At 38.0% G+C, this 25,113-nt stretch overlaps 1 protein-coding gene across 2 annotated transcripts in view; it reads right to left on the bottom strand.

The window, feature by feature from the left end:
- Positions 1 to 163: 163 nt before the first annotated feature.
- The window catches only part of ptk2ba (protein tyrosine kinase 2 beta, a), a 29,366-nt gene continuing 4,416 nt past the window's right edge, over positions 164 to 25,113 (bottom strand). Inside the window, exons 7-31 of one of the 2 annotated variants that reach the window (XM_084096351.1) lie at positions 24,763 to 24,825; positions 24,627 to 24,681; positions 24,360 to 24,500; positions 23,829 to 23,903; positions 20,524 to 20,625; positions 20,269 to 20,386; positions 20,007 to 20,046; positions 19,756 to 19,793; positions 19,600 to 19,644; positions 19,406 to 19,503; positions 19,192 to 19,273; positions 18,808 to 18,908; positions 17,303 to 17,418; positions 16,240 to 16,340; positions 16,028 to 16,117; positions 15,501 to 15,705; positions 13,884 to 13,980; positions 13,715 to 13,771; positions 11,308 to 11,454; positions 9,549 to 9,584; positions 9,431 to 9,455; positions 4,674 to 4,720; positions 1,687 to 1,821; positions 1,503 to 1,583; positions 164 to 610 (exon numbers count right to left, since the gene is read on the bottom strand). In XM_084096351.1, coding sequence (XP_083952477.1) covers positions 395 to 610; positions 1,503 to 1,583; positions 1,687 to 1,821; positions 4,674 to 4,720; positions 9,431 to 9,455; positions 9,549 to 9,584; positions 11,308 to 11,454; positions 13,715 to 13,771; positions 13,884 to 13,980; positions 15,501 to 15,705; positions 16,028 to 16,117; positions 16,240 to 16,340; positions 17,303 to 17,418; positions 18,808 to 18,908; positions 19,192 to 19,273; positions 19,406 to 19,503; positions 19,600 to 19,644; positions 19,756 to 19,793; positions 20,007 to 20,046; positions 20,269 to 20,386; positions 20,524 to 20,625; positions 23,829 to 23,903; positions 24,360 to 24,500; positions 24,627 to 24,681; positions 24,763 to 24,825 — 2,311 coding nt within the window. In that variant the 3' untranslated portion in view covers positions 164 to 394. The remainder of the gene's footprint in view (positions 611 to 1,502; positions 1,584 to 1,686; positions 1,822 to 4,673; positions 4,721 to 9,430; positions 9,456 to 9,548; positions 9,585 to 11,307; positions 11,455 to 13,714; positions 13,772 to 13,883; positions 13,981 to 15,500; positions 15,706 to 16,027; positions 16,118 to 16,239; positions 16,341 to 17,302; positions 17,419 to 18,807; positions 18,909 to 19,191; positions 19,274 to 19,405; positions 19,504 to 19,599; positions 19,645 to 19,755; positions 19,794 to 20,006; positions 20,047 to 20,268; positions 20,387 to 20,523; positions 20,626 to 23,828; positions 23,904 to 24,359; positions 24,501 to 24,626; positions 24,682 to 24,762; positions 24,826 to 25,113) is intronic. The other variant, XM_084096352.1, reaches the window with a different exon arrangement.

Raw genomic sequence — 25,113 nt, forward strand, 5'->3', positions numbered from 1 at the left:
CTTAATTTATGGTGGCACTGAAAACTCAGAACAATTAAATGTACTTTTGTGATTCTAAATCAGTTGTACTTTATAGAAATGCTAATTGTATTGATGTTCTATTTATTAACCTACTTGTAAAGTTTAGAAAATTAAATAAGTTAATACTTTGAAATGACAAAACTGCAAAACGTCTGTATTTATTTCCTTCCACAAACATCTTAAAAAGAATTACAATCATACATTCGTGAAAATATATCTGAAAACATTCAACGTCGAAAGCACTGCTTTCATTAGCTTTCGGAAGCATAAATAAAGCGAGTTCAGTTCAAGCCAGGTCATTTACAATTAAATTCATCCTCTAGCTTTCTCATTGGATAAAACCCCCTGTTTGACATCCAATCAGGGATCAGATCTAGGGTGTGGCGGATTTGGCTATATTGGCTCGTACTCTGGCCTGGTCCACAGCGTCCAGGAGGTTCTTGGAGTCCATGGCCAGCGTGTGAGCGGCCGTCAGCATCTGTTTCTTACACTCGTCCTTCAGAGACGTGACGGCGTTCTGCTGAGCCAGACGCATCTTACTTATCAGCTCGGCCAGATCTTTATTCAGCAGCTTCTGAGTTCCTTCAATCTGAGGACCAGAGAGGATAACATACTTTATACTGCATTTAAGTGCATTCTGGGTAAAACCATCAATGAAGTTTCGTTCAAAATAGCTCACTAATCCAGCTAACAAAAATATGTTCAATGAACGGTTTGCTAATGTTCCCATTAAGTTCTCTGAACGTTAAAAATGGAAAAAAATTCAAGTTAAAAGGCGCTATACGTAGAATTCAGAAACCCTTGTTATTAGCGACACCGGTGGCTGTTAAGTGAACTGCAGCCAGCAACTTCTCGCTCGTGCTCGCATTCATGCACACATAACATGCACAGAATGGCTCTTTCAGCATTATCTTGAACATTGTATAAGCATTCATTTCATGCGTCATTGAACGAAAGAGAGGCTCTTGGGAGCAAGCGTAAACGGCAAAAACATCCTGAGTCTTTCACATAGAAATCAGTCTACAGGCTTGGGAAAGGTTTCGTTGCATCTTACATGCAGTATAGCCCCTTTAATTTGATCATTTTGTAAAAAGTATAAGAATGTTACTTTTGAATGTTCTTTAGATGTTCCGAAACTAAAACATTTCAGAAAAAAACTTTCCATGAACAATGTATAAATATAAGTCAAAATTATGAGATAAAGTCGAAATTATGATATACTAAGTCATAATTCTAAGATTAAATGTCATAATTATAAGATACAATGTCAAAATTATGACATTCCGTCATATTATGAGATAAAAAGTTGAAATTATGTTTCTGTGCTAACATTTTCAGAACAATATAGAGACCAGATAACCTTTATCGAATGCTCTATTAACATCTCTGGAAGAATGTTTGCTTGTACAATCCAGAACGGTCTGAGAAAGTTCTCTGTTAGCTGGGCAGTCACTATGGCTATAATTTCGAAATCCTTTTACCTCCGTTCTGATGGACTCATGTAGAGACGGGAGGATGTCGTCCACACTGCGGATCAGACTCCGCAACGTCATTCCTACCGACTGCAAAATAAGACAATAATGACCTTGTCAAACAGAAACACAACTCCAAACATGAAGCATTAAGCATAAATTACCAGAAATAAGATGTTCAAAGTTGACCCACCTTCACCACATTGACGTACTCTGAGGCTGGTAACGTGTTGACATCGTTCTTCAGCTGGACCACGACCTTCACCATCTCCATGACGTTATTGTAGACCATGTCATCTGTGCGATCCAGTTCTGCTGTGGGAGCCGGCTACGATGGTCAGAATCAGTCGTGTTAATATGTGTAGCAAATCATTGCAAATAATGTTTTTAATAAAGATTTTATCAGATGAAATTCGGATAATTTTTCTTGCATTGTGGTTTAAACCATGCCAGTGGTATTTGAGTTACTCAAGTCATTTTGTGTTTTTGTTATTGTTATTAAATATTTCTATTTAGCTTTAATTTATATTAAGCCCTATTTGGACAGGACTAGTTTTCTAAATGACGTTTGAGTCACAAATCTTAGCACTCGACGTTTGTGATTTCACATACCGAATCGGACGGGACGAACATCTCTATGTTTATTAGGTGGGAGTGTGTATGTATTTTAATTGATTATTTACTGATATAATTTTAATTTATTATAAAAACACTATTTATGTAAACTTCACGAGTTTATAGAAGTGGCTGTGTATAATAGACCCACATAATTAAGCAGAGAAATCTAGACAAGTGTCTTACGCTTACCTGACGCTGATATTAAAATGAGCAGGCTTCGCAGTTTCCACGATTTTGCTCTATTTGTTAATTTTATTGGTAACACTTTACAATAAGGTTCATTAGTTAAAGGGATATTTCACTGCTGGAAAGATGAATGTGTATTTAAATTGGGTCATTTATGTAGTAGAAATGTGAAATTATTTTAGAGGTTGGTGCCTTCTAGACTGAGAAAAGCCAGAAAATATATTTTTGGCTCATGTGGATGAAAGACAACAACTCCCAGAATGCACTTGCTTCGCTGCCCCATGAGGCCACTCCCAAGCCACGCCTACCGGTTACAGAGGGCAGTGTCGGAAGAAATGATACAACTAGGCTACTAGTCGACTCGAAACTGAAAAGACGTCGTTTTATCGTGAGATCCCCCTATGGGCGGGTTGAACACATGCGGAACGAGCTCCTACGACTGGCTGTAGTCTCTCGCCTCTGGCCAAAAAAGCCTCCAATGACGCAAAACGACGATTTTTGCCTCAGAGTTTTTTTTCCCAGACACACAATACAGAAATCTCTCATCTCGGGGACATGAGGGAGGGAAGCACGGTCATTCGAATATACTACCGGGTTTCTACTGATACAAAGCTTAACGCTAATCGGTGAAGTATCCCTTTAATATTAGTTAATGTATTGCCTAACATGAACTAACAATGAACAAAACATTTGTTACAGTATTTATTAATCTTTGTTGTTAGTTAATAAAAACACAGCTGTTCATTATTTGCTCATGTTAGTTCACAGTGCATTAAAGGTGCAGTGTGTGATATTTAGCGGCATCTAGTGGTGAGGTTACGAATTGCAACCAACAAAAGTTACGGTGGCCAACAGGAAAAGATGCCGTCGTCTGAGACAGCAGAGAGTAGCCAGTTCAGCAATGAGGTTTCTTTACAAAGATAAATTAAGAAATGATGTTTACTTTATTATTCAGTAAAACAATATGTTATTGCGAATATTATTGATACTTGTTCATCATTGTGTCAGTGTTTTATTCGCTGACTTTAGCTAGCTTCCTTGCACGAAGAACAACAAAGTAATGAAATGCGTTTGTCCGTTTAGGGCTACTGTAGAAACATGTCGGCGCATTTCAATGTAAAGGGACCCGTGGTGTGTGTAGATAGAAATGGCTCATTCTATGGTAATAAAAACATAACGGTTCATTAAGTAAGGTCTTTATACACCACTGAAAACATAGTATATGATATTGCATTTCTGTCAACAGATCCTCCTAAATATTACACAATGCACCTTTAACCAATGTTAACAAATACAACCTTTGATTTTAATAATGTATTAGTAAATGTTGAAATTAATATTAACTAAGATTAATAAAGGCTGTAGAAGTATTGTTCATTCTTAGTTCACGTTCACTAAGGTAGTTAACTAATATTGACTAATGAACCTTATTGTAAAGTGTTACCATTTTATTATTTAATTTTTTCGTCGGATACCATCTATATTGAAACGAAGTGAAAGATTGGTGTGCAAACGGTAACTCAGGTAGGTCAAAAACACATGACAAGCGTTAGTATAATACAGTATCGGCAATCACAGACATTCAAATTCGGACGGGATTAGATTTCTCAGAGGACCGTTGAGTTTGCCGAAAAACAGTAGGGCAGTTTGCCCTGGAATTTTTACAGAGGTTGTGTGATAAAAACACAGATTTAGCAGACACAGACGGGATTACAATCGCAAAGTATGTAAGAATTTCCCTTGAAAACTAGTCCCATAGGGCTTTAGTTTTAGTAATTTTTCATAATTAGTTTTTTTATTATTAATTCTTATTATTATTTCAGTTTTAGTTTTTTTAGGACATTAAGTTAAACTAAATTAAAATGATAAATGTTGTTAACTAGCTGAAATAAAATATGTTTGTATTTGTTACATCTTTTAATGTTATTTCAATTAATGTTTATGGTTTTAGTTTTTGTTCCTATATTAACCTCGAACCATGTATGTTTCACTTCTTTTAAAAAAAGTCATTAGTCTCTCTCTATTTGATTTAGTCCTTACTCTCATTTGGTGGTGCTGACCAAAGCTACTGCATAGCTAGGATACAGACGGTTTCATTTCAATTTCACCAAGGCTGAAGTCTAAAGATATGTGGTGAGGGAATCGTCCCTCATCCTCTTTCTACTGACCCATTATCAAGGTGAGCTCAAAAGGCCCAAAGCTCATCAGGTTTTAGTCACAGAGCTCCCAGTAAAACCCGTCGCTTTGATTGCTGCCATCTGCTCGTCTGCAAACTTCCAAAGGAAGGCTGACACCTTTACTCATCGGCTTCAAAAAGAGTTCAGAAGTCTCTTCTGCCCTTCAACCCCGTCCTAACCGCATTAAGACTGCAATTACCTGAGCGGACACCCGCGGGGGCTTCTCTGGGGGACCCTGGAAATTATCTGAGAGCCAAACAGAGAAAAAACAAAAGTGTGACAACATAGAAGAAGCTTTACTATGGATCCTATAAGTTATCATTGAGATTGTGGCAGTATAAGTATTGGCTACTGAAATATTTCCGATCTATTCCTTTAATAATTAATATTTAATCACGTCAAACCAGAGGTGCATCAAAAACAGTGTTAGCTAAACAGTTAACAGTTGTTAACTAAAACTGAAACGAAAAACTATTCAAAATCTTGTTCTGTAACAGAAATAAAGCTGAAATAAAAATAAAATATCAATATTACAAGAAAAACAAACACAAACTGAAATAGACCACATTCAGACAGTAGCAAAACATGGTCGTCATCTTGTATTTGAGTCCTTATACAGTTCCATTCACACGCAGTTAAGTCATTTACGGGAGTGACAACTGCATTCTATATCTGAACTCATGCATGTACATTTTCAGGACTCACAACCGCATTCTCGGAAAATGCGCTGTGTGAAAGGAACCGCACTGGACAACTAGTTGTCTGTCACATCATGCAGTGCGAGAGAGCCACTCTGCGCTGCACAAACGCACGCGTTTTCATGGGTTTTTATGTGTGGTTTCGGTAACTTACAACGACGGAGATATGAGGGTTTTAGATCCAGCCACTGTTCTCCACTAGAGCTGCTCCTGTCAGTTTTGTGCTATGCTCTTACACGCGATTCAACTGCTCCGCTCTCCACCCAAATATAAACGCTGCTGTCGTTTAAAAGTGCAGTAAGTGATTTCAGAGAAATGCTGTTGAAAGCGGATCGGACAGAGCAGCTCAACACACTTGTAGCCAATCAGCATTAGGGTGCGTGTCACTCATGATGGGGAGGAGAGAGAGTGAGCCAATCAGCAGTGGGGGGCGTGCCAGTCATGATGGGGGAGGAGAGAGAGTGAGCCAATCAGCAGTGGGGGGCGTGCCAGTCATGATGGGGGAGGAGAGAGAGTGAGCCAATCAGCAGTGGGGGGCGTGCCAGTCATGATGGGGGAGGAGAGAAAGTGAGCCAATCAGCAGTGGGGGTGTGCCAGTCATGATGGGGGAGGAGAGAGAGTGAGCCAATCAGCAGTGGGGGGCGTGCCAGTCATGATGGGGGAGGAAAGTGAGCCAATCAGCAGTGGGGGGCGTGCCAGTCATGATGGGGAGGAGAGAGAGTGAGCCAATCAGCAGTGGGGGGCGTGCCAGTCACGATGGGGGAGGAGAGAGAGTGAGCCAATCAGCAGTGGGGGGCGTGCCAGTCATGATGGGGGAGGAGAGAGAGTGAGCCAATCAGCAGTGGGGGGCGTGCCAGTCATGATGGGGGAGGAGAGAAAGTGAGCCAATCAGTATTAGGGGACGTGCCAGTCATGATGGGGGAGGAGAGAGAGTGAGCCAATCAGCAGTGGGGGGCGTGCCAGTCATGATGGGGGAGGAGAGAAAGTGAGCCAATCAGTATTAGGGGACGTGCCAGTCATGATGGGGGAGGAGAGAGAGTGAGCCAATAGGTGTGTTCGACATCGGCTGCGGCTGGATGTAACCGATCGGCGAGAGTAGCCGGCAGGCGGGGAGGAGCTGCAAACGGAGACGTGAAGTCGGACACTTTCTGGTTCCCGTAGTGACCGCTCACGTGGTGTTTGCATACTTTACCGCATCTGAAGTGAAATAAATGCAATATTTGCCAAATAATACACAGATGTCATGTTTCAGAGACATTTTCATTCAATACTTTATGTACTGCTTCATACAGCATCTGTTTAAACAAGAATAAAGTTCAACATAAGCTACTATCAATGAAGTGGATTTTGCATTTTTTTATCAGTTTTACTTTGATAAACATGACACAATATATACCATCGCAACTACATGAAAGAGTGTTTACTGTTATACAAAACTGATTTGTGAGCTATTTTAGAGGAACTAAAGGTGTTCGAATAAACACGAAACACACGTGATCGTTGTCATGCGGTGAATCCAGCCAATCGTGGAACAGCTGTGTCGTGCAGCCCAGTGCAGCCGCTCGTGAGAAGCTGCACTGGCTGAGTTCTCCGGCTATGTATCTGTATCAAGTCGGACAAAATTTCTAACCGGCATGCACTGCTTCAAGTCAGCCGCCGATCGGTCTGCGCAGAGCTGCATGAAGTCGAACAAGCCTAATCATGAGTCCTCCTCCCCCATCATGAGTGACACGCCCCCTAATACTGATTGGCTCACTCTCCCTCCCCCCCATCATGAGTGACACGCCCCCTAATGCTGATTAGCTCACTCTCCCTCCCCCCCATCATGAGTGACACGCCCCCTAATGCTGATTGGCTCACTCTCCCTCCCCCCCATCATGAGTGACACGCCCCCTAATGCTGATTGACTCACTCTCCCTCCCCCCCATCATGACTGGCACGCCCCCTAATACTGATTGGCTCACTCTCCCTCCCCCCCATCATGACTGGCATGCCCCCTAATACTGATTGGCTCACTCTCCCTCCCCCCCATCATGAGTGACACGCCCCCTAATGCTGATGGGCTCACTCTCCTCCCCCATCATGACTGGCACGCCCCCTAATACTGATTGGCTCACTCTCCCTCCCCCCCATCATGAGTGACACGCCCCCTAATGCTGATTGGCTCACTCTCCCTCCCCCCCATCATGAGTGACACGCCCCCTAATGCTGATTAGCTCACTCTCCTCCCCCGTCATGACTGGTACGCCCCCTAATGTTGATTGGCGCACAAAACTGACAGGAGCAGCTCTAGTGCCAGTCATGATGGGGGAGGAGAGACAGTGAGCAAGAGGGAGATTTGAAGAAAGAGAGATGGCAGAGAGACATTACAAAAGAGAAAATGTCAGAGGAATATCACATGATGTCAAATTGTCAGAGGAAAAAGAAGGGTTATGATCAGGCAACAGCTTTAGGACCTGTGATAATATTAGAAAAGCTTTCCAGCGCTGGAGATACCCAAGCGGGAAGGCATAAAAATGGAGTCAGAGGTTGTGTTGTTTCTGCTCTGTATGTGAGTAACATTGGTTTTGCTGTTTCACAGAACCAAGATATGCTGTTGTTGTAATGTTAGCTGTAGTAACAGGACAGTTTTGAGTGTCATTGTTTGTCTGGAGCTGCAGTGCTGCTCTTGCTTGAATGTATTTTTGTGTACTGTGTTCTTTTTTGTTCTTCCTTGTCATTCGTTCATCATCTTTGCTTTATTTTTCGTGAAGCTTTGTTTTGCTTCGCTTCTGCTATGATAAAGAGACACTCACTCTTGCATTGTGTGTTCATGCTTTTTGGAGGCGGAGCAATGAAGGGAGGGATGTGTTTGTTTGGGTTAATTCCAAATATTAACAGCGTTTCTCAGAAATCGCTTACTGCACCAAAGCAGATCACCGTTCTAATGAATTAAGACATTTTATATATATATTCATATAGCGTTGAATGCTCTACAAATAATTTGTATAAGTTGATAAACAATATAGCTTAATTAATTAGTGCTATCAAGTTATCAAAAGAGTGCTCAATCTCTATCTAGGCAGACTTTTTCCTTCTGAATATTTTGAAATTGAGTGTACAGCCCACAGTTAAACTTATTATATCCGATGTTGTTTTGAGTGTTTTAGACAATTATGAAAAGCAACTATAATGAATAAACGTTTATTTGACTTGACTGAGGCGTGCCGCATTATTAGTCACGTGAACTTTTCATTCTTTTCTATCATTTTAATTTGAGAATGTTTATCTTAGCTATTAGAATGATATAAAAATCGATACACACAAAATGGAATGGCATTACATACATGGGAAATTACATGACGGATAAAAACAGACAAAAAGAGAGCTAGTTTTTAAACTCAACTAACTCCGTCAGACTGGATATCCTATTAGTTAAGCTATTGCAACTTCTGAATATCTATCATGTTACAGTGCTTTGTGTAAACTTATGGATTACATTAATACTATAATGGATGATAAAAGCTCTAATTTGGGCAGTGTCGTTGGAGATAAAATAGGCTACAAAATGCATATCCAGTATTGCAAATCTTTGAAGCTGCCAGTAAGGAGAAAAACATGTGTAATGTAAAAGCTTTAATGTTTAAATTCATCCACTATAGCCATTATTATGTAATATGTCATACAGATTTTTAGACCTGAAAAATAAATTTCCAACCTAAACTCTTGTAAATCTTGAATGCTTTGGAGCACAGACTTAAGTTTGGTCTCTTTTTAAAGAAGACAGATTAGGTAGATAATTGCTGAAGTGAAAAAAAGTAATAAAAAAAAAAGTGAAATTAAAAAAGTTATAGAATTTAAGTATAGTATTATGAAAAATGCACAAAAATACTTTTTAAATTGCATATATATACTGTCTCCATATATATTTCCATATTTCCAAATCACGTTTTAATCAAAAACTCTGAGAAAATCAAAGCCATAAATCTAAACAAGCTGAGCTTTTAGTAAGATTTTGTTTGGGCGCAGTACCAAATGTTTTCACTAGATGAAATACATCTCCAATGCAGTCATTTTTGAGTGCAAACAATACAAGTGTGACTATTTTTTCAGGACCAATTAACCTTTTCGAATAATGTCCATGATGCAACTTAAATTTGCTGTTCATAACTCAAGGCTATTACATTACTTCAGAACACTTCAAACTGGTTTAATGACGACTGCTTAATAATCTCTGCTTAAGTAAAATATATGTAATTGTGTGTTACAATGAACTGACCTTGGCTTGTCTCATTTTCTGACATCTAAAATAAAGAAGAATATGTTAGCAGTGTATAACAGTAGAAGACAACGGTCGTGATGTGTCGAAGACAGTATAAAAGAGACTTATATATTACCACTTTCGCCTTTGTGTCATCATTGGCAAACGGATCCTGGAAAAGAAACAGAGAAACATGAAGTTAAAAGTTAACATGAAATGCTGTTCAACCTGATTAACTTTCATAATGTACGTATTTCAAGTGAAACGAGACAAAATATAGCACAGAAATACATACAGAACAGAAACGTCAATCAAAAAGGAAAGACATTTCGTTAGACTTCTATGAAATATTAGAAATTCTAATATTGTTTTCTTCTGAATAATTAGTAATGGTGCATAATATCAAGAACATGTAAACAAGATTAAGAGAGAAAGAACGTTTTGCTAACGTTCACATGAAAATGTTATTTCTGAATGTTCTGTGAGTGTTAAAAACGTCCGGATTTTTTTATGTTTTAAAAATGTTTAAAAACGTTCTTGGTTATGCAAACGTTATGCAAAAGTCCCCTGTCAATAATTTTATCCCTTAAAACTCATATTTGATCACCAAAATTACATATTTAAAGTTTTTTTCCTTGAAAAAAAATTATTCATGCCTTAAAATAGCTTGAATGTAACTACACCCTTGCCTCATTTAGTATATGCGGTTCTATGAATATGCAAATTAGCACCGCCTCCATTTGCTCACACCAGCTCACAGATCCACTCGTTGACGATCAAACGTTGACGTGATTGGTTACAAGGTAGTTTTTGGTTCACTGCAGTTTTAAATGCAAATGAGCTGCTGCTGCTTGCCCAGGGGGCGGAGCCTCACGAGCTCAGCTCAGAGCCAGGACAATCTCATCTCACAGAGTGATAATATCACAACAGAAACTCTCAGTAGCGGTGTTCAAGTCGGACAATAATGCCCACAGAGTCAGAGAATATATGTTGTATGGAGATAGAACAGGTATAGTTTTAGTTTAATTACGGTTATAACGTATTTGTCATCTGCTTTTATCCATTATTAATACAAGTCTGCTGTAGTGTCCGAATGATGGCCAAAAAAATACAGATGAGTTCAATGAAGTTTATTGTACATCACACAAAAGATGAAGTGTTAGTTTTACTCCAGAAAATCACTGTAAGAGCTGAATAACACAGTATAAGAAGTGCGCATTAAAGTCTTATCCATAAACTCTCTCTCTCCCTTTCATTATCATCAACATACACAGTGAATTACACAAAACACTTGTTACAACTGCGCTCTCTATTTCATTTCTGCCGTGATCACTGATCATCAGTAACGTTAACTGTAAGCTGGATCATGAACAGTTGGTACTGATCCATCCTCGAGTAACAACGAGAGTAAATGAAGACTGCTATATTCATTCTTACATCTTATAACAAAACACCTCAATCGCTTAGAGGACATTCTTGTCTACAGCTGTTCCGGCGTCGAAACAATGTTGGACTGTGTGTTTAGCTCACTCAGGGTCAACAGTCGTGGGAGGGGCTTGTGCAAAAGTATGTCACATTGCCCTGAATCTGAGAACAGGTTGTTCTGAGACACTGCTTATGATTTATGGGGATTTAAAAAAAAGCACTGGGTGGATTTTTATCATTATAGGGTGGTTGTGTACACACACTGCCAACACACATTTATGTTCAAACACATTGTAAAAGTGAATTTTGCATAATAGGTGCCCTTTAAAGACCAGATGACTTTCTATTAACGTTACTGGAAGAACATCTGTTCATAACTTTGAGAGAACCTTGCCAGGACATCAGCCAAAGTTCTGAGAAGGTTCCCTGTTGGCTGGGACGGCTCTGACGAGAGACAATTGATGACTTACCAGAAGCTTCTCTTCTTTCTCCAGCCACTTGTTGTCCTCCACCATTTCCTCTTTCTGCCTCCTTAAAGTTTCCTGCACACGCTGCCTGTCCAGTTCCCACAGCCGCTGGGCATCTTCCTTACTGCTGGGCTCAGGAAAACCACGGTCCTTCACAAACACACACACACACACTCAGTAATGCAGCTTTTATTCCATGTCTGTTATCATTAAGTCCATCAATATGCTAATAGTACTCAAAATGTCGAAATTATGCATTTATAGATTAGTCTATAGATTTATAGATGGAAAATGGGCCAAAAATGTCTTCTTGCACCAGTGCTGTTTTTGTTGACTAAAACCAAAAACTAATATTAAAGTACTAAAAATATTATTACATATTTTTTAAATTACTAATATTATCAAAAATAGTTTTCAGTAATTAAAATAAAGCTGAAATAAAATAATATAAATATGACATAAAAAAAGCTTGAAAACCTAAAAACTGGAAATTAGGCAACTAACTAAAATAAAATAAGTTGAAGTACAAAAATGATTAAAACTGAAATAACTATATGAATGAATTAAACCTACAAAATGACAAAAGCACATAAGAAAATTAATAAAACAAACTAAAAAAGAAAATGGAAAAAAAGTCAAAATATCAATAAACACTATAATAGTATATAAACAATTCTAAAATAGCACTCTCTTGGACTATACCAATTTTTGTCAATAAGCATTCCTGTAGCTCAAACAGTTCATAGAACTAGCAAAGCCAAAGTCCTGGAATATATATATATATCTTAAAAACAATGTTATATGTGCCAAATGCATAAATATAAATGCAAATGAAGTCCAATCAAATGCTGAACAGGAATGTCCCCCCCTCTGAGTGAGTTATAAATACCACCTGCTTCCAACTAGTATCAGCATGAAGCAGTTCTTCTGTGTCTTCTGCTGCGGTTACATTCATACTTTATTTCCTTTCTCGACCATAAGTAGGTCGCAAAGGAAGAGGCTGAAATTGATTCATTGCGAAAGTCTCTTTTTGAGTCTATGGCACAAGCTGTGTTGGGTGTTTTTGCAAGGCTGTGACATCGACTAAAGGCAGTTTGTTACATAAATAGGATGATTTTTTGCCACAGCTGAATTTCCTGTTTTAATAGGAAATACATCAACACAGGATATAAAACTGTAGCTATCAAGCAATCTCATGGAGTCTTTTAGGTTATTGGGCAGTGTTTGTTGGTCTGTGCGTTTAATTGGCTGTTTTTTTAATCGTCTAGCAACACTGCAAAATTTGATTTCCTTACTCAGTATTTTTGTCTTGTTTTCCAGTACAGATATCTAAAACTTTCTAAAATTCTGTAAAAATATATCAATACTAAATGAGTTTAACCTTAAAAGAAGAAGAATTGTCTGCCAATGGGGTCAGAAAAATAAAACGTTATTTTAAACCCAGCTAAAAGGGAACGTTGTCAGAGCTTCAGCTAACGTTCCGGCAAGGTTCTCTCAAAGTTACGAACAAACATTCTTCCAGTAACATTAATTTTTAGAAAACAAGACGCAATATCTGATGTTATTTTGCTTCCCAAGTAAATGTTAGGATAATTGTACTGGAAAACAAGACAAAAATACTGAGTAACAGAATCATTGTTTGCAGCGAGATGATCTAGGACATCACAGGATGCAGTATTTTGCAGTACTGAAGGCAGGTGGCGCTCTTACCCCCATACTGCCACGGCGAGGGGACAGCGGCAGGGTCAGCGTGAGCGCGAAACGCCAGTCTGGCGGGCTGGAGAGGACAGGCGAGCTAACACGCAGAGACTCGGGCAGCTGGAAAGCAGGTCGCATGAGCAAGAACACACAAGCAAAACTAAACCACACGACAAAACATTTCACACAATGACATGCATAACATGGCGGTTTCAAGCATATATGCAGAAAAGCAAGCCAAAACCACACGTACTGGAAATGGTGTGAATTGACCTAGATAAATGTGACCAACATATAGCTGTTTATAGTTCATAGTCTACCAATTTTAAATGCATCAGCCACAGGGTAAAACACAGGTGTATTGCTCAGGAGTTTCTCTTTCATTGCTCAGGAGACGTAATGAATCTCTAAGTTATGTTTTATTTCAGTATTAACATCGTCACAGATGTTTCTCTCAAAATTTCTTTGAAATATATACAAATAAAGCTATAAATTGAGGGAGAATTTGAGTTTGAGTTCATATTGAGATATCAGAATATGAGACTATGAGGAGATCTCTTCTGAAACACTAGAGGAGTCTTTTCTCAGGAGAAACGTGTGAGGAGCAAAAGACTCTCCATTTCATTTATTGCCGTCTATGAGAATGAAATTCGACCTATGGACCGTTTTGTGCAGTTAAAGCAACTACAGACATTATAGGAGGAAAAATCACCTGCCAATGTAGATGTGGATTGAGAGTGTTGAAACCAGATGGTTTCAATCTTGATGGCTTTTCATAAAACAAGAATGGGGATGAACAGAAAAATTATATTATATGATAAATAGTGTGTTAAATAGTACAAGTACCATATGAGAGAAACAGAGAGTGAAAAGACAGACACCTTCGGTGGAGCGTCGTGAGACGGCTTTATGCTTATGGAGCGGGTTCTGGTTCTCAGCTCATCCACCTCCATTTCCTTCTCCATTTTATGAACATTGCTGTGGGAAGCAAACAGAAAACATTTTGTCATTTTTACTCCTATTATATATTATTAATAACATTTTTATGTGATCATTTTTATTATGTATTTATATATTTTTTTATTTTATTTGTAATATATTTAATTTTTTATTATTATTTTATTATTACTATATATTTTATATATAGTAAAATATTTAATATATTTTTGTATATATTATTTTTCCGACCACTTATAGTGTTAGTCAGTATGATTTACATGTTTATTTTTAATTTTTTATTATAACTTTTAACATTTTAATTTTATAATGTTTAATATTTTTATAGAATTTTAATCTATTTTATTATTACTTATATCGTTCACGTTCATGTTGTTACAACATTGCATTGTTAGAATAAAAAAATAATAATTAATGGCCAATTGGCGATTGGCACGGGTTCATAAACTCAGCCATGCCGATCTTTACTCGCATTTGGCGATTGGCGAGTGCTAATTTTGGGCCCTGGTTACCTCTGTTCTTTGATTAACATTAATGGGAGACCGCATTAGTGGCTGCTGTCACTTTAAGACCTGCCGCTGCTGCACATGACCCGGATCTCACACGCGTCTCATTTTCTCACAACTCTTTACGTTCATTTAAGACTGACATTTTGGCATAATTGTGTGTGTGTTATTGTTCGTTCAAGCGCGAAAGAGAACTAGATTCTGTCAAGTCTGTGCATGCGATACTGGCGCTCGTCTTTCTGTGCGTTGTGTGTGTGTCAGGACATTCACAGACAGAGTGTTCTCTTTTGTCTTGCCGGGCTTGAATGGTTTAAAAGCATTTGCATGAATAAGAGCGTGATCATTTAATGTAACGCTAGCCAAAGGATGACAGAAAAAACAGACGCCGTGCGTTAATTGCGTTAAATATTTTGAACACATTAAACTATATATACATACATTTTTTACATTTATTGTAAACAAATTATTTTATAATTTGTTTTATTTTATTTTATTAGTGCTTGCACTAATTGTCAATTGTATTATTTTTTTCAATTGTATTATTTTTTCAATTGTATTATTTTTTATTTTATTTTTATTACATACATATATATACGTTTTATAATACGTATAATAATACGTTTTATTATATTATATTTATAATATTGTATACTTAAAAAAAAAATCACATTCATTTCTATGTTGTTTTTTTTTACAGTTTTTTGGGGGTTAGAATTAGACCCGTTTTTGAGCTCTGAAACGTTCAGGGTTCAAACTGACAACCCTACAGCTCTTTGACGACTAGGGCAGGCCGGCCAGCGGTGTTGTACCTCAGCTTGCACACTAGCTCAGTGAAGCTGGGTCTTTTTATTGTATTTTTTTTTATATATAATTGTTTTGAATGTGTATTATTATTTACAATTTTAATATTTATTTATAATAATTTTAATATATCATTTTATTTAATATTAATTTTTCCCTCAATGTCCACTTACTGTAAGTGTTGGTCAGTTTGTATTATTTTTATTAGGCGTTTGATGACTATCAGTGTCGTACCTCAGTTTGCACACTAGCTCAGCGAAGCTGGGTCTCTCACGGGGGATGTAGGCCCAGCAGTGGGTCATGAGGGAGTAGAGGGTTGGCGGGCACCTCTCGGGTTTAGGTAGACGGACGCCCTGCTCCAGCTGGTTTATCACATCCTTGTTCTCCAGCCAGAAGAACGGCTGCTGGCCTCCACTCATGATCTCCCACATGCACACAGCTGAAAGGAGAAGCGCAGGAAGCCGCCAAGAATCAGGAAACTGCTTTAGATGTTCATTGCAAAACTTTGATTGTGAAAAGCTTGGTTCGTCACAAGAATCAGCATTAAATCAGCAAGAATAACAACAGGAAATAGGGATTTACACCATGACGATGGCTTGAAAAATCCTGACGATTACACTGATTTATTGCCTAATATGATCAAAACAGTGATTCAGCTTTGAAAAGTCTGCATTGCGCTTTGCAGACGTGACACAACACGTCGTGCATCCTTAAACGCATTCATCTCTCTAACGCTACGTCACTCTTCAAAAGTCACTAACCAAACATCCAGACATCACTGGCCGAGGTAAACCGTCTGAAGTTGATGGACTCTGGCGCCATCCATTTAATAGGTAATCGAGTCACGGAGGCTTCGGAGAGAGAACAAAGTGTCATTTGACAGCATTCGGCATAAGAAACGAGAGTTAAATGAAACTGCTATATTAGAGTTAGATTAAAACAGAGAGATCTGTGACATCTAGTCAGAGCTTGCCTTTGTAATACTCTTCCTCTTCTATGTATCTGGACAAGCCAAAGTCTCCCAGCTTCACACAGTCTGGTTTGGCAACCAGCACATTTCTCACAGCAATGTCTCTGATGGGAAAACAGTGAAATGAGTAACTTGATTATCTATGCACCACTAACATAGGCTTTGTACAACCACATGCATGAGATACTATACAGATGATTATCAAAAGGAGATATGAAAACACGTACAATAAAATGCTGTTTAATTTATAATGGACGTGTGAAGTGTGAGAAATCAAGTCCTGATTTTGTATCTTAAAAGTTATACTTTTATAATAATTCATAAATTAATACCTTTATTCAGCAGGAATGCATTAAATGGATCAAAAGTGGTAGCAAAGACATTTCAAATGTTACAAAGATTTAAATATATGCTGCTCTGTTGAACTTTCTATTCATCAAATAATCCTTAAAAAAAAAAAAATCACGGCTTCTACAAAAATATTAAACAGCAAAACTGTTTTCAACTGTGATTTTATCATCAAATAAGAATGATTTATGAAGGATCATGTGATACTGAAGACTGTGTTCAACTGTATTAGAGTTTGATAAGATACAAAAAAAATTGTGATAGTAAAGGTTTTGTTTATGTAGTATGGTTTTGTATTTGTGAATGAACACTAAATGCAAGACAATTTTTCAGACTTTGACAATAAAGTTATCATCATCATCATTAGTAATGATACTGAAAATTCAGCTTTTCATCACAGGAACAAATTACATTTTAAAAATATAGTCAAATAGAAAACAGTTATTTTAAATTGTAATATTATTTTACAGTATTATGGTCTTTACTGTGTTTTTGATCAAATACATGCAGCCTTGGTAAGTAGAAGAGAAATCTTTTAAAGAATTTTAAAAAAATCTAAAAGTAAATATCACCCAAAAAAACGATAACCAACCGAGAGCAAATGCCCAAAATTTCAAACTAACTAGGTAATAATTAATGTTCACAATAATAGCATAATATATTTAAGCAAAGAGATGTTTAATTTGGGACACACAGGTCACAAAGTGTATCGGCGTACCTGTGTACCATGTTAACACCCTCTAGGTAAGCCAGGGCTTTACTGATCTGCACGCTGTACAGGAGCAGGGTGATATTGGTTAGTTTCTGCTGGTTCTCCGTCAGGTAATTTCCTAGCTGAAGTAATCACAGAAAAAAACAGGATGATATAAAAGTCTGATTAACAATATTGCATAATGTACTGTTATGAGCAGTGCCAGATTTACCCTTTATTGTGACATTGGAGAAGAGTGATTGTTAACAGATATAACAGAAAGTACCTTTAGAAGTCAATATACTGGAAAACAATCCTATTCCCTTAATGAGTAATTTTGTGTGATTTAACAATTCTATTGTTGTCAGGGTTCTGTCACTTCAATCTGGTTTATTCTCGGTTTGGTGACAGCCACAAGGTTTTGAGTTCATCCGCGTGATGCGTTGGGTTTAAGAAACCCTTTATGCCAAAAAGGTTTTATATAAGGTTCTATATAAGAAGAAATATCTTATATAAGATTGCATAATACTTTCATGTTAAACGGGTTATTTCAAATTTTTCCAGTGATAAAGTATGTTTATGAGCGGCTTAATTCAAAGGGCCTTATCATACACCCAGCGCAATGCAGCGCAAGTGTTTTTTGCTAGTTTCAGCCTGACACAGTTATCATTTTCACGTCCTGCGCCACATTGTTTAAATAGCAAATGCATTTGTGGCCATTTGTGCGCCCATGGGTGTGCTGGTCTGAAAACGAGGTGTGTTCTGGCACATTGTTGGCATGTTGCTATTTTGAGGCAACTGAAATAGACTGCAAAATATATATTTTTTTGTTATTTAAAAAGCGCGTTATTAATATGCACCTATAGGCGGGTCCACAACACACGTACAATTTGTCCCGTAGATGGTCTGCTTGCTGTAACCTCGCGCACGAGCAGATCCGTCTCCTCGCAAGAGAAGCGTTCAGTTTTTCCACTTGCAAATTCCACCATGTAAATAGCGAATCCGCAACTGGCTTTTAAAGGGAATGGGAGATGAGACTCTGATTGGTTTATTGCACGTTATGCCCAAAACACACCCATTACTCATTAAGAGAATATGGACAACCCTTTTAGACCGTGCGCCGGGTGCGCCGACCATTTTTCCTGTCGTTAAACTAGCAAAAGTGGATTGGACACAACATAAGTGCACTTGCACCGTGCGCTTTAGAACATGGACTTAGATCGTTAAAATAGGGCCCAAAAACTTTAATTAAGTAAATTACTAAATAAATTAAAACTAAATCCATAATATGGTCCTATAAAAGGTTATATATATATATGAAGCGTCTGACAGAACTGCGTACATGTTCTATAGAGAACCTTCTTTTCTAAGAGTGCAGAATTTAAATCTGTCTCATATTTGAACAAGTTTGCATCATTAATTCTGTTATTTTCCTTTTTATTGATGTGAAACTGAATAAAAGTGACGACTATTTTCCTGTAAATGAGCAAACCGTTGTCAAGCTTGAAATCAATGAAATAAATGAATCTCACCTCTCCATACTGGTAAAGCTCCATGACAATCCAGACCGGATCCTCTTCGATAATTCCTATGAGTCTCACAATGTGTGGATGGTCCAGTTTCTTCATGATCACTGCATGACAACAATATTTTAGGGGTTTTATTGTTAGGCATCAATTTGATTCTACAGGTGGAGGATAAAATAAGCCCAGTGAAGCCATGGATTACAGTAAATTTAGAACCGCCAAGTAATGTAGTTCTTCAGAAGCGGAATGGTTTCCAGGCAACACACAGTGGTGCAGTAATACTGATGTAATGCGTAAGGTGTATGTTTGTAGAGTAATTTACAACAGGTTTAAATGCAGCTCAGCCAATCACATTCAGGGACCGGAATTATCCGTTTTATGACAACTTACAAGCTTCACTCATGAACTTCTCCTTCACATCAGCTGTGCAGTCCTTGCATGTCTTTACAGCTACATTCACTCGCTCCCCTGTCTAAAAGAAGACACAAGATTTGTGAGGTTCTTGTCCAGAAAACTGAACTTGAATAGGTTTCTAGCGATTTCTACTAAATCCTTGTGATCCGCTGTATATTTTGGCCTGTAGGTGTGTGACTGATGCACTGACCTTGCTTTTATAAATCCCATCATGAACCTCACCAAAGAAACCTTCGCCCAGAATCCGACCGAGCACAACATCGTTCCGTGAGAGGCTGAATTTACATGCTGGAATACAAGGGGATTGAGTTAAAGATGTCAAATAAATAAAAAATAATTAAAAAAACAATTAATCAATCCCTTAAAATATAGTTTTGTTCTTACATGCAACTGGTTTATTTTCTGGTATCTCTGAATAAATATCTGAACCTGTGGGTGGGGGGGGGGGGGGGGGGGGACATTTAATGAAACAAAAAACTGTATTTATCTAACAAGCTTTTTATAAAATGCGGATATAAGCAGTATGTATATTTCACATACTTTTACTTTCCATGTCACAGCTGGTGTTTTCCATACTGCTTTGCAATAGAAAATTAGAAAATTAGAGAGGATCAATGAGACAGAATCAGAATTTATGTATATATATATATATATATATATATATATATATATACACACACCATTATAAAGATTAGAGATTAGACAGGATCAAACAGACAGAATCAGCTAGAAAACTATCAAATTAAATTATATAGGACAAAATACAGAAAAAGCTAAACATCACTGCTCACCTGCCGGGTAAAGGAGGTAGAGAGATTCGAGCATCTCTGTCTGGTAAACACAAACGGTAGTTTGTTATTCATATGGTGGCAAACACAGCGTACACTATGTGTTTTACACTAGCGATGGTAGCGCACTGACGAGGCGAGTCAAAAACTGTTGAAGCAGAAGAACTAGTCTATTTCCATTGGTTTCATTAGTGGATACTAATTTGAGATAGATGATGATGTTGCTTTCATGCCCTGGTAACATGAAAGAATAACACATATGCACCTTTATTAGGCTGCACTATTAAAGTCGCCTCGTTTCCATGCTCCAAACGACAGTAGCCATCAATTAAATCCACCATGTTCTCTGTGATGGCCAGAGATGCTGTGCTGATGGACAAAGGCTGAAAAAGACAAAACAGAAAGGCCAAATCTTTTAATGTGCATTAGTTTAATATTCATAAGAAAGTCAAGGAAGGTAAACAGAGCAATCAAGCTTTCATTTCAGCAAATATGTTTAGACGCATTTAGATGCATTTACCTGTTTAGCTCCGTCTATAGCTATATGTAGCAGCGTCTTTCCGTCATCCTGAAGGGTGTATTTAATACTGCGAATTTGTGCAAATGAGGCTAGTAAGACCGGCTAATGAGGACACAAAGAAAGCCATGTTAATATACATTTACATTTTTTTAAATATTGGATATAGAAATCAAATGCATATGAATCAAATTAGTTGGCTTAGCAAATAGATTTTCCATCAGTTATTTTCATGCCTAATTATGCCTGTTAAAATGTATTGTAAGAGCTACTGTTACTTTCACTGTTCATATTGTTGCTCTGTCATATTTTATCTTTAATTTAATAGCACAGTGAATATTTAGAGCTGCTCCAGCAGGGCTCAGCCATCAAGAGCAGTGAGTGATGTGCTCTTTGTCTTTGTTGTTAGATTAACATTGAGGACAAAGACAGCAGTACTAAGGTTTATTAGGCTGCTGTCACTTTAAAAGCATGTATCCAACATACACGTTTTCTTTTCAACGGTTTACGTTCACTTAAGAAATAACCGACTATACGGCATTTTGACAATTTTGTTTAAATTTGTCCATTCAAGCTCAAGAAGACATGAAAGAGAACTTGATTCAATATGCTATTCACGCGCTGTCTGAGGGGCAGCTTTCTGGGCGCGCTTCAGATACTAAATACTTTGCGCACAGAAAACTAAATTATTAATTATTAATTAAATTTGGAATTTAATTGACCATTCGCTAAGCCCCGCCCGAAAACCGCCACAGGCCAATTGTGGCTTAGCAACCGTAACTAGGCAACCGTAACAAATTCCACTCACCCTGCTGTGCATGAACATAGCTGTTCCTCAATTTGTGTGTTTCCCATTTGAATGGTCAGCGTACGAGGCGGCTGCTGCTTGCGCTGGGACCTATAGGCTTTAGCTTCAATTTTGATTAAATTATTCTCTAATCGGTTGCATATTATGTTGTGGATATATCCCTCGAATGCATACTGCAGTCCCTTTTGTCTTGCTCTCTCAGATATTTCACCTGTTCGCCAAAAATGACTAATTATCTCCTTGGGAATGTCTGACACCTGTGCATTCATACTGTAATCGACATGTGCCAGGCGCGAAATCTTGTCAGGCGTAGCAACAGTAACTTAGCGAAGGGCGGGGCTTAGCGAAGTGTCAGTTAAATCAATCTGTCCATTTACCCTTCCTTTTAGGACCTTCTACTTTTTACTTTGACCTTATTTTAGTTATTTTACCATCACCATCTTTCCTCTCTGTATAGGATTACAGTAGTTCTAGCAACTGTTGTTTCCCAAATGAGCTATATCGGTTATTAGTAACCCTTATTCCTGTTTCTTCTCTACCCCTCCTCACTCCTTAGTGCCAGGCCTATTGCAAGAAGAATGGCTACCGATAAACACACTGTAGGCCCAATGTAGAACTAGAAACACCTCCCATTGTTTGTCTTTCTTTTTGACCTTGAGTTGTTTGGTGTGTCCCTGCTAGCTTAGCTAACAGGCTACCCTATGTTCATGAGTCTACTCCAGCATCACCCACAAGTGACACCTTCTTAGCCATATCTCCAAGCTAAAACTAAATAGGTAAAACCCTCCTTTCTTCCTTTCACTTTCTGATTTTATCTTATTGTTTTATTTTAGTTTTACTTGTTACCCTCGCAGTGACAACCTGTGAGAAGAACCATCGGTATTTTGAGTAACAGTTTGACGACACGTACAAGCCTTTCTGGCTCTGGCACTACCAACAGCTGGACAGAGCAAACACAGGACGAGTGCAGAACTGTCTCCATGGCAACAGCCCAGGTACCAGCCAAGACACTGGGAGAAGCCATGGAAGACAGCACCCTCAACCTGCAAACACCACAGGATGACCAACCGCAGTCGACAACAAAATCCTCCCTCACATCCTTCATACAGTGTCAATCGGAGGCCGCACAAGGACAGCCGGACAAGCCTGCCTCAAACAAAGTTACAGGAGCTGCCGGCACAAGCAAGACAGCTCCCTGAACAGGACTCACCAAAGGAGTACTGCGAAGGACAAGCTTCTGACTCCTTGCCCAACACAGCTCAAGCAAGCTCACGTCGGAACCGCCACAAGAGCAGAGTAGCACTCCAACCTTCAGACTTCTCGTGACTGAGAGGCTAACGCAGGTTTCGTAGGTTTTGCATAGGTTTGCGCAGATGTAACTGATAATCGTTTGCACCTTGGAACCTATTAAGAATAGACCGGCCAATCTCAGAGGTTAAAAGCCTTCACTCAAGTTCCTCCTCTCTCTTCCTGTTTCTGCTGGTTGCTGTGCGTGTGGGACAGGAAACCCAGTTCGACCAACTTCCCCGACCATGACGGAGTCGGACTAACCATGCAAGTTCATCATATCTTCATTCAATGCAGAATAAATCGATTGCAACTTCAACGACTCACAAAACCATCAAATCAGGAACTTTAAGAAACTGCTTCAACTGCAATGCAAGTATCGTACAATTAACTGACTAAACAAGGTTTACTAATAAGCTGTGAACCCTTCTACGAGGCTTTGAAAATAATAATCTGATGGTTCTTTTCATAGTTAAATTAATCTTTTCCATAGCTTCATTCCCTGTTTCCATTCCCGGTTTCATTCTGTCACTTACCATTTTACCCATGTATGTGTGATTGTGTGTATGTGTTTGTTTAGATTAGTTCTGATTCTCTGCTTGCATCAAAGTCAATTTAACGATTTCTGGTCTTGTTACACGCTCTAAGCGCTGTACATGCTAAGAAAGAATGATTTTTCTGTGACCATGAAAAATACACTTTTCTTAGAATTAATGAATAGTAAAAAGTGTTCGTTGGACGAACTGATTAATTGATTTTAATATTAATTTAGCCACATCTTGATGTAGCTAACAAGTTATGATTAATTATTAATATAATTAATATTTCCTCTTTGACCTGATTTGTTACAAAAGTTTTTTTGTTTTTTTTCATTTGAGCGAAAGCTAAAGTTTAAGTGTGTTACTAAAATAACACACTTAAACTGAAACAAACACTAATAAAAAACACAACTAAACTAAACTAAAATTACAATAAAATTAAAAATATTAATATTACTATAATAGTATCTCAATGATACTAAAACTAACACATGATCAAATATATGTAGACATCTCGAGTGTATTTGGGGTACTCTATTTGACACCAATGATTAAGAGGCTACATTTTTTCCATTGTGGTCAATTGACAAATAGAAGTGGTTATTTTCGCTTTGATAGGCGAGTGCTGCTTTTTAGAGTAAAGGCATTAACGTGTTAGGGGATGTTCTTCTTACCACAGAGTTTTTGTCTGTGCGTTGCCGAATACCTTTGGGACCGATGACCAGATCCACAGTGACGCTCCATCCTTGCTACAGAACAATCAGACATTTGCAGCATTTACAGCATCACAATTACTGCTTGATCTACATTGGTCACTTAGACCATACTTGAATCAATGTCATGGATGCAAAAGATAACAAAATGTCAAAGCGACATGTTATCTATGCGACAGAAAGACAACACAAGCACATTTTTCAAGTAAAACATTAAGCAAAAGACGATTATTATGATTAAAACGGAAATAAATAAATAAAGTTAAAAGTATTAATCTAATTTCATAGCCACTGCAAAAGTGACATTTTTGCAGCATGTAATTGCAAATAACATTTGCCTCGAGATTGTTATCTAATGCAATAACCTTCACACATTTCGGACTGAATTTATCCATCCAGCCAAAACTAGTTCTCATGCTATTTCAGAGTTAATCTCACACATCAAACATTACCATCAAACATGGCTGTACTGTACTAAAAAAAACAACTTACCACCAGCTCACAAGGAAAAACCTCATCGTCAAAACTGGAAAAGACAGATAATGTCTCAAAGAACTTCATGATGCACTGCTCCTCCTTCAGCAACGCAAACTGCTGAAACGTTTGCTGGATCAGTTTTCTCAGGTGCTTCGGCTGTTCCCCACCAGACATATATGAACAACATTTTATCATTATTAATCGAAAATCACAAAACGCTGTTAGTGTGTTTTGGATCGCTTTGCTGCCTTATTCTCAAAGAGGTCAAGCAAATGTTTTTACCTTCATATTGCCGATTAATTCTTGAGGGAAGAACAACTGCAAGCCGACATCTTTCCTGGCGGGAGCAGAAATGTCATCAATGCACTGTGCATATCCTTGTGTGAAACTATCTTACAGCACAAGACAAACTACTTACTCCAGCAGTTCAAAGTTGGATTTTTTCTCCAGGCCGCTGGCATTCATGTCTTTATAAAACCTCCTGTTAGAATTGAAGAAAAATGAAAATGACTTTTCTGCAGCATTCTATGTAATATGTTGTCTTTTATTATTACATTTTAGTTATGCATTTTGCAGACACTTTTATCCAAAGGTATATACATTTCTATCGGTTCTTGCATTCCCTGGGAATCTAACCCATTGGTGTTGCCGTTGCCTTATTAATTGGTTTTAATTACCATAATAACCATCATTATAAAGTGGGTTGAGTTAAATCTGAAGTTATATTAATTATGGTATTTTCTTTACTTGTTTTCATGTGAAGTGCTTG

The sequence above is a fragment of the Abramis brama genome (genome assembly GCF_963993115.1).
Source record: "Abramis brama genome assembly, chromosome: 21".
NCBI lineage: Eukaryota > Metazoa > Chordata > Actinopteri > Cypriniformes > Leuciscidae > Abramis > Abramis brama.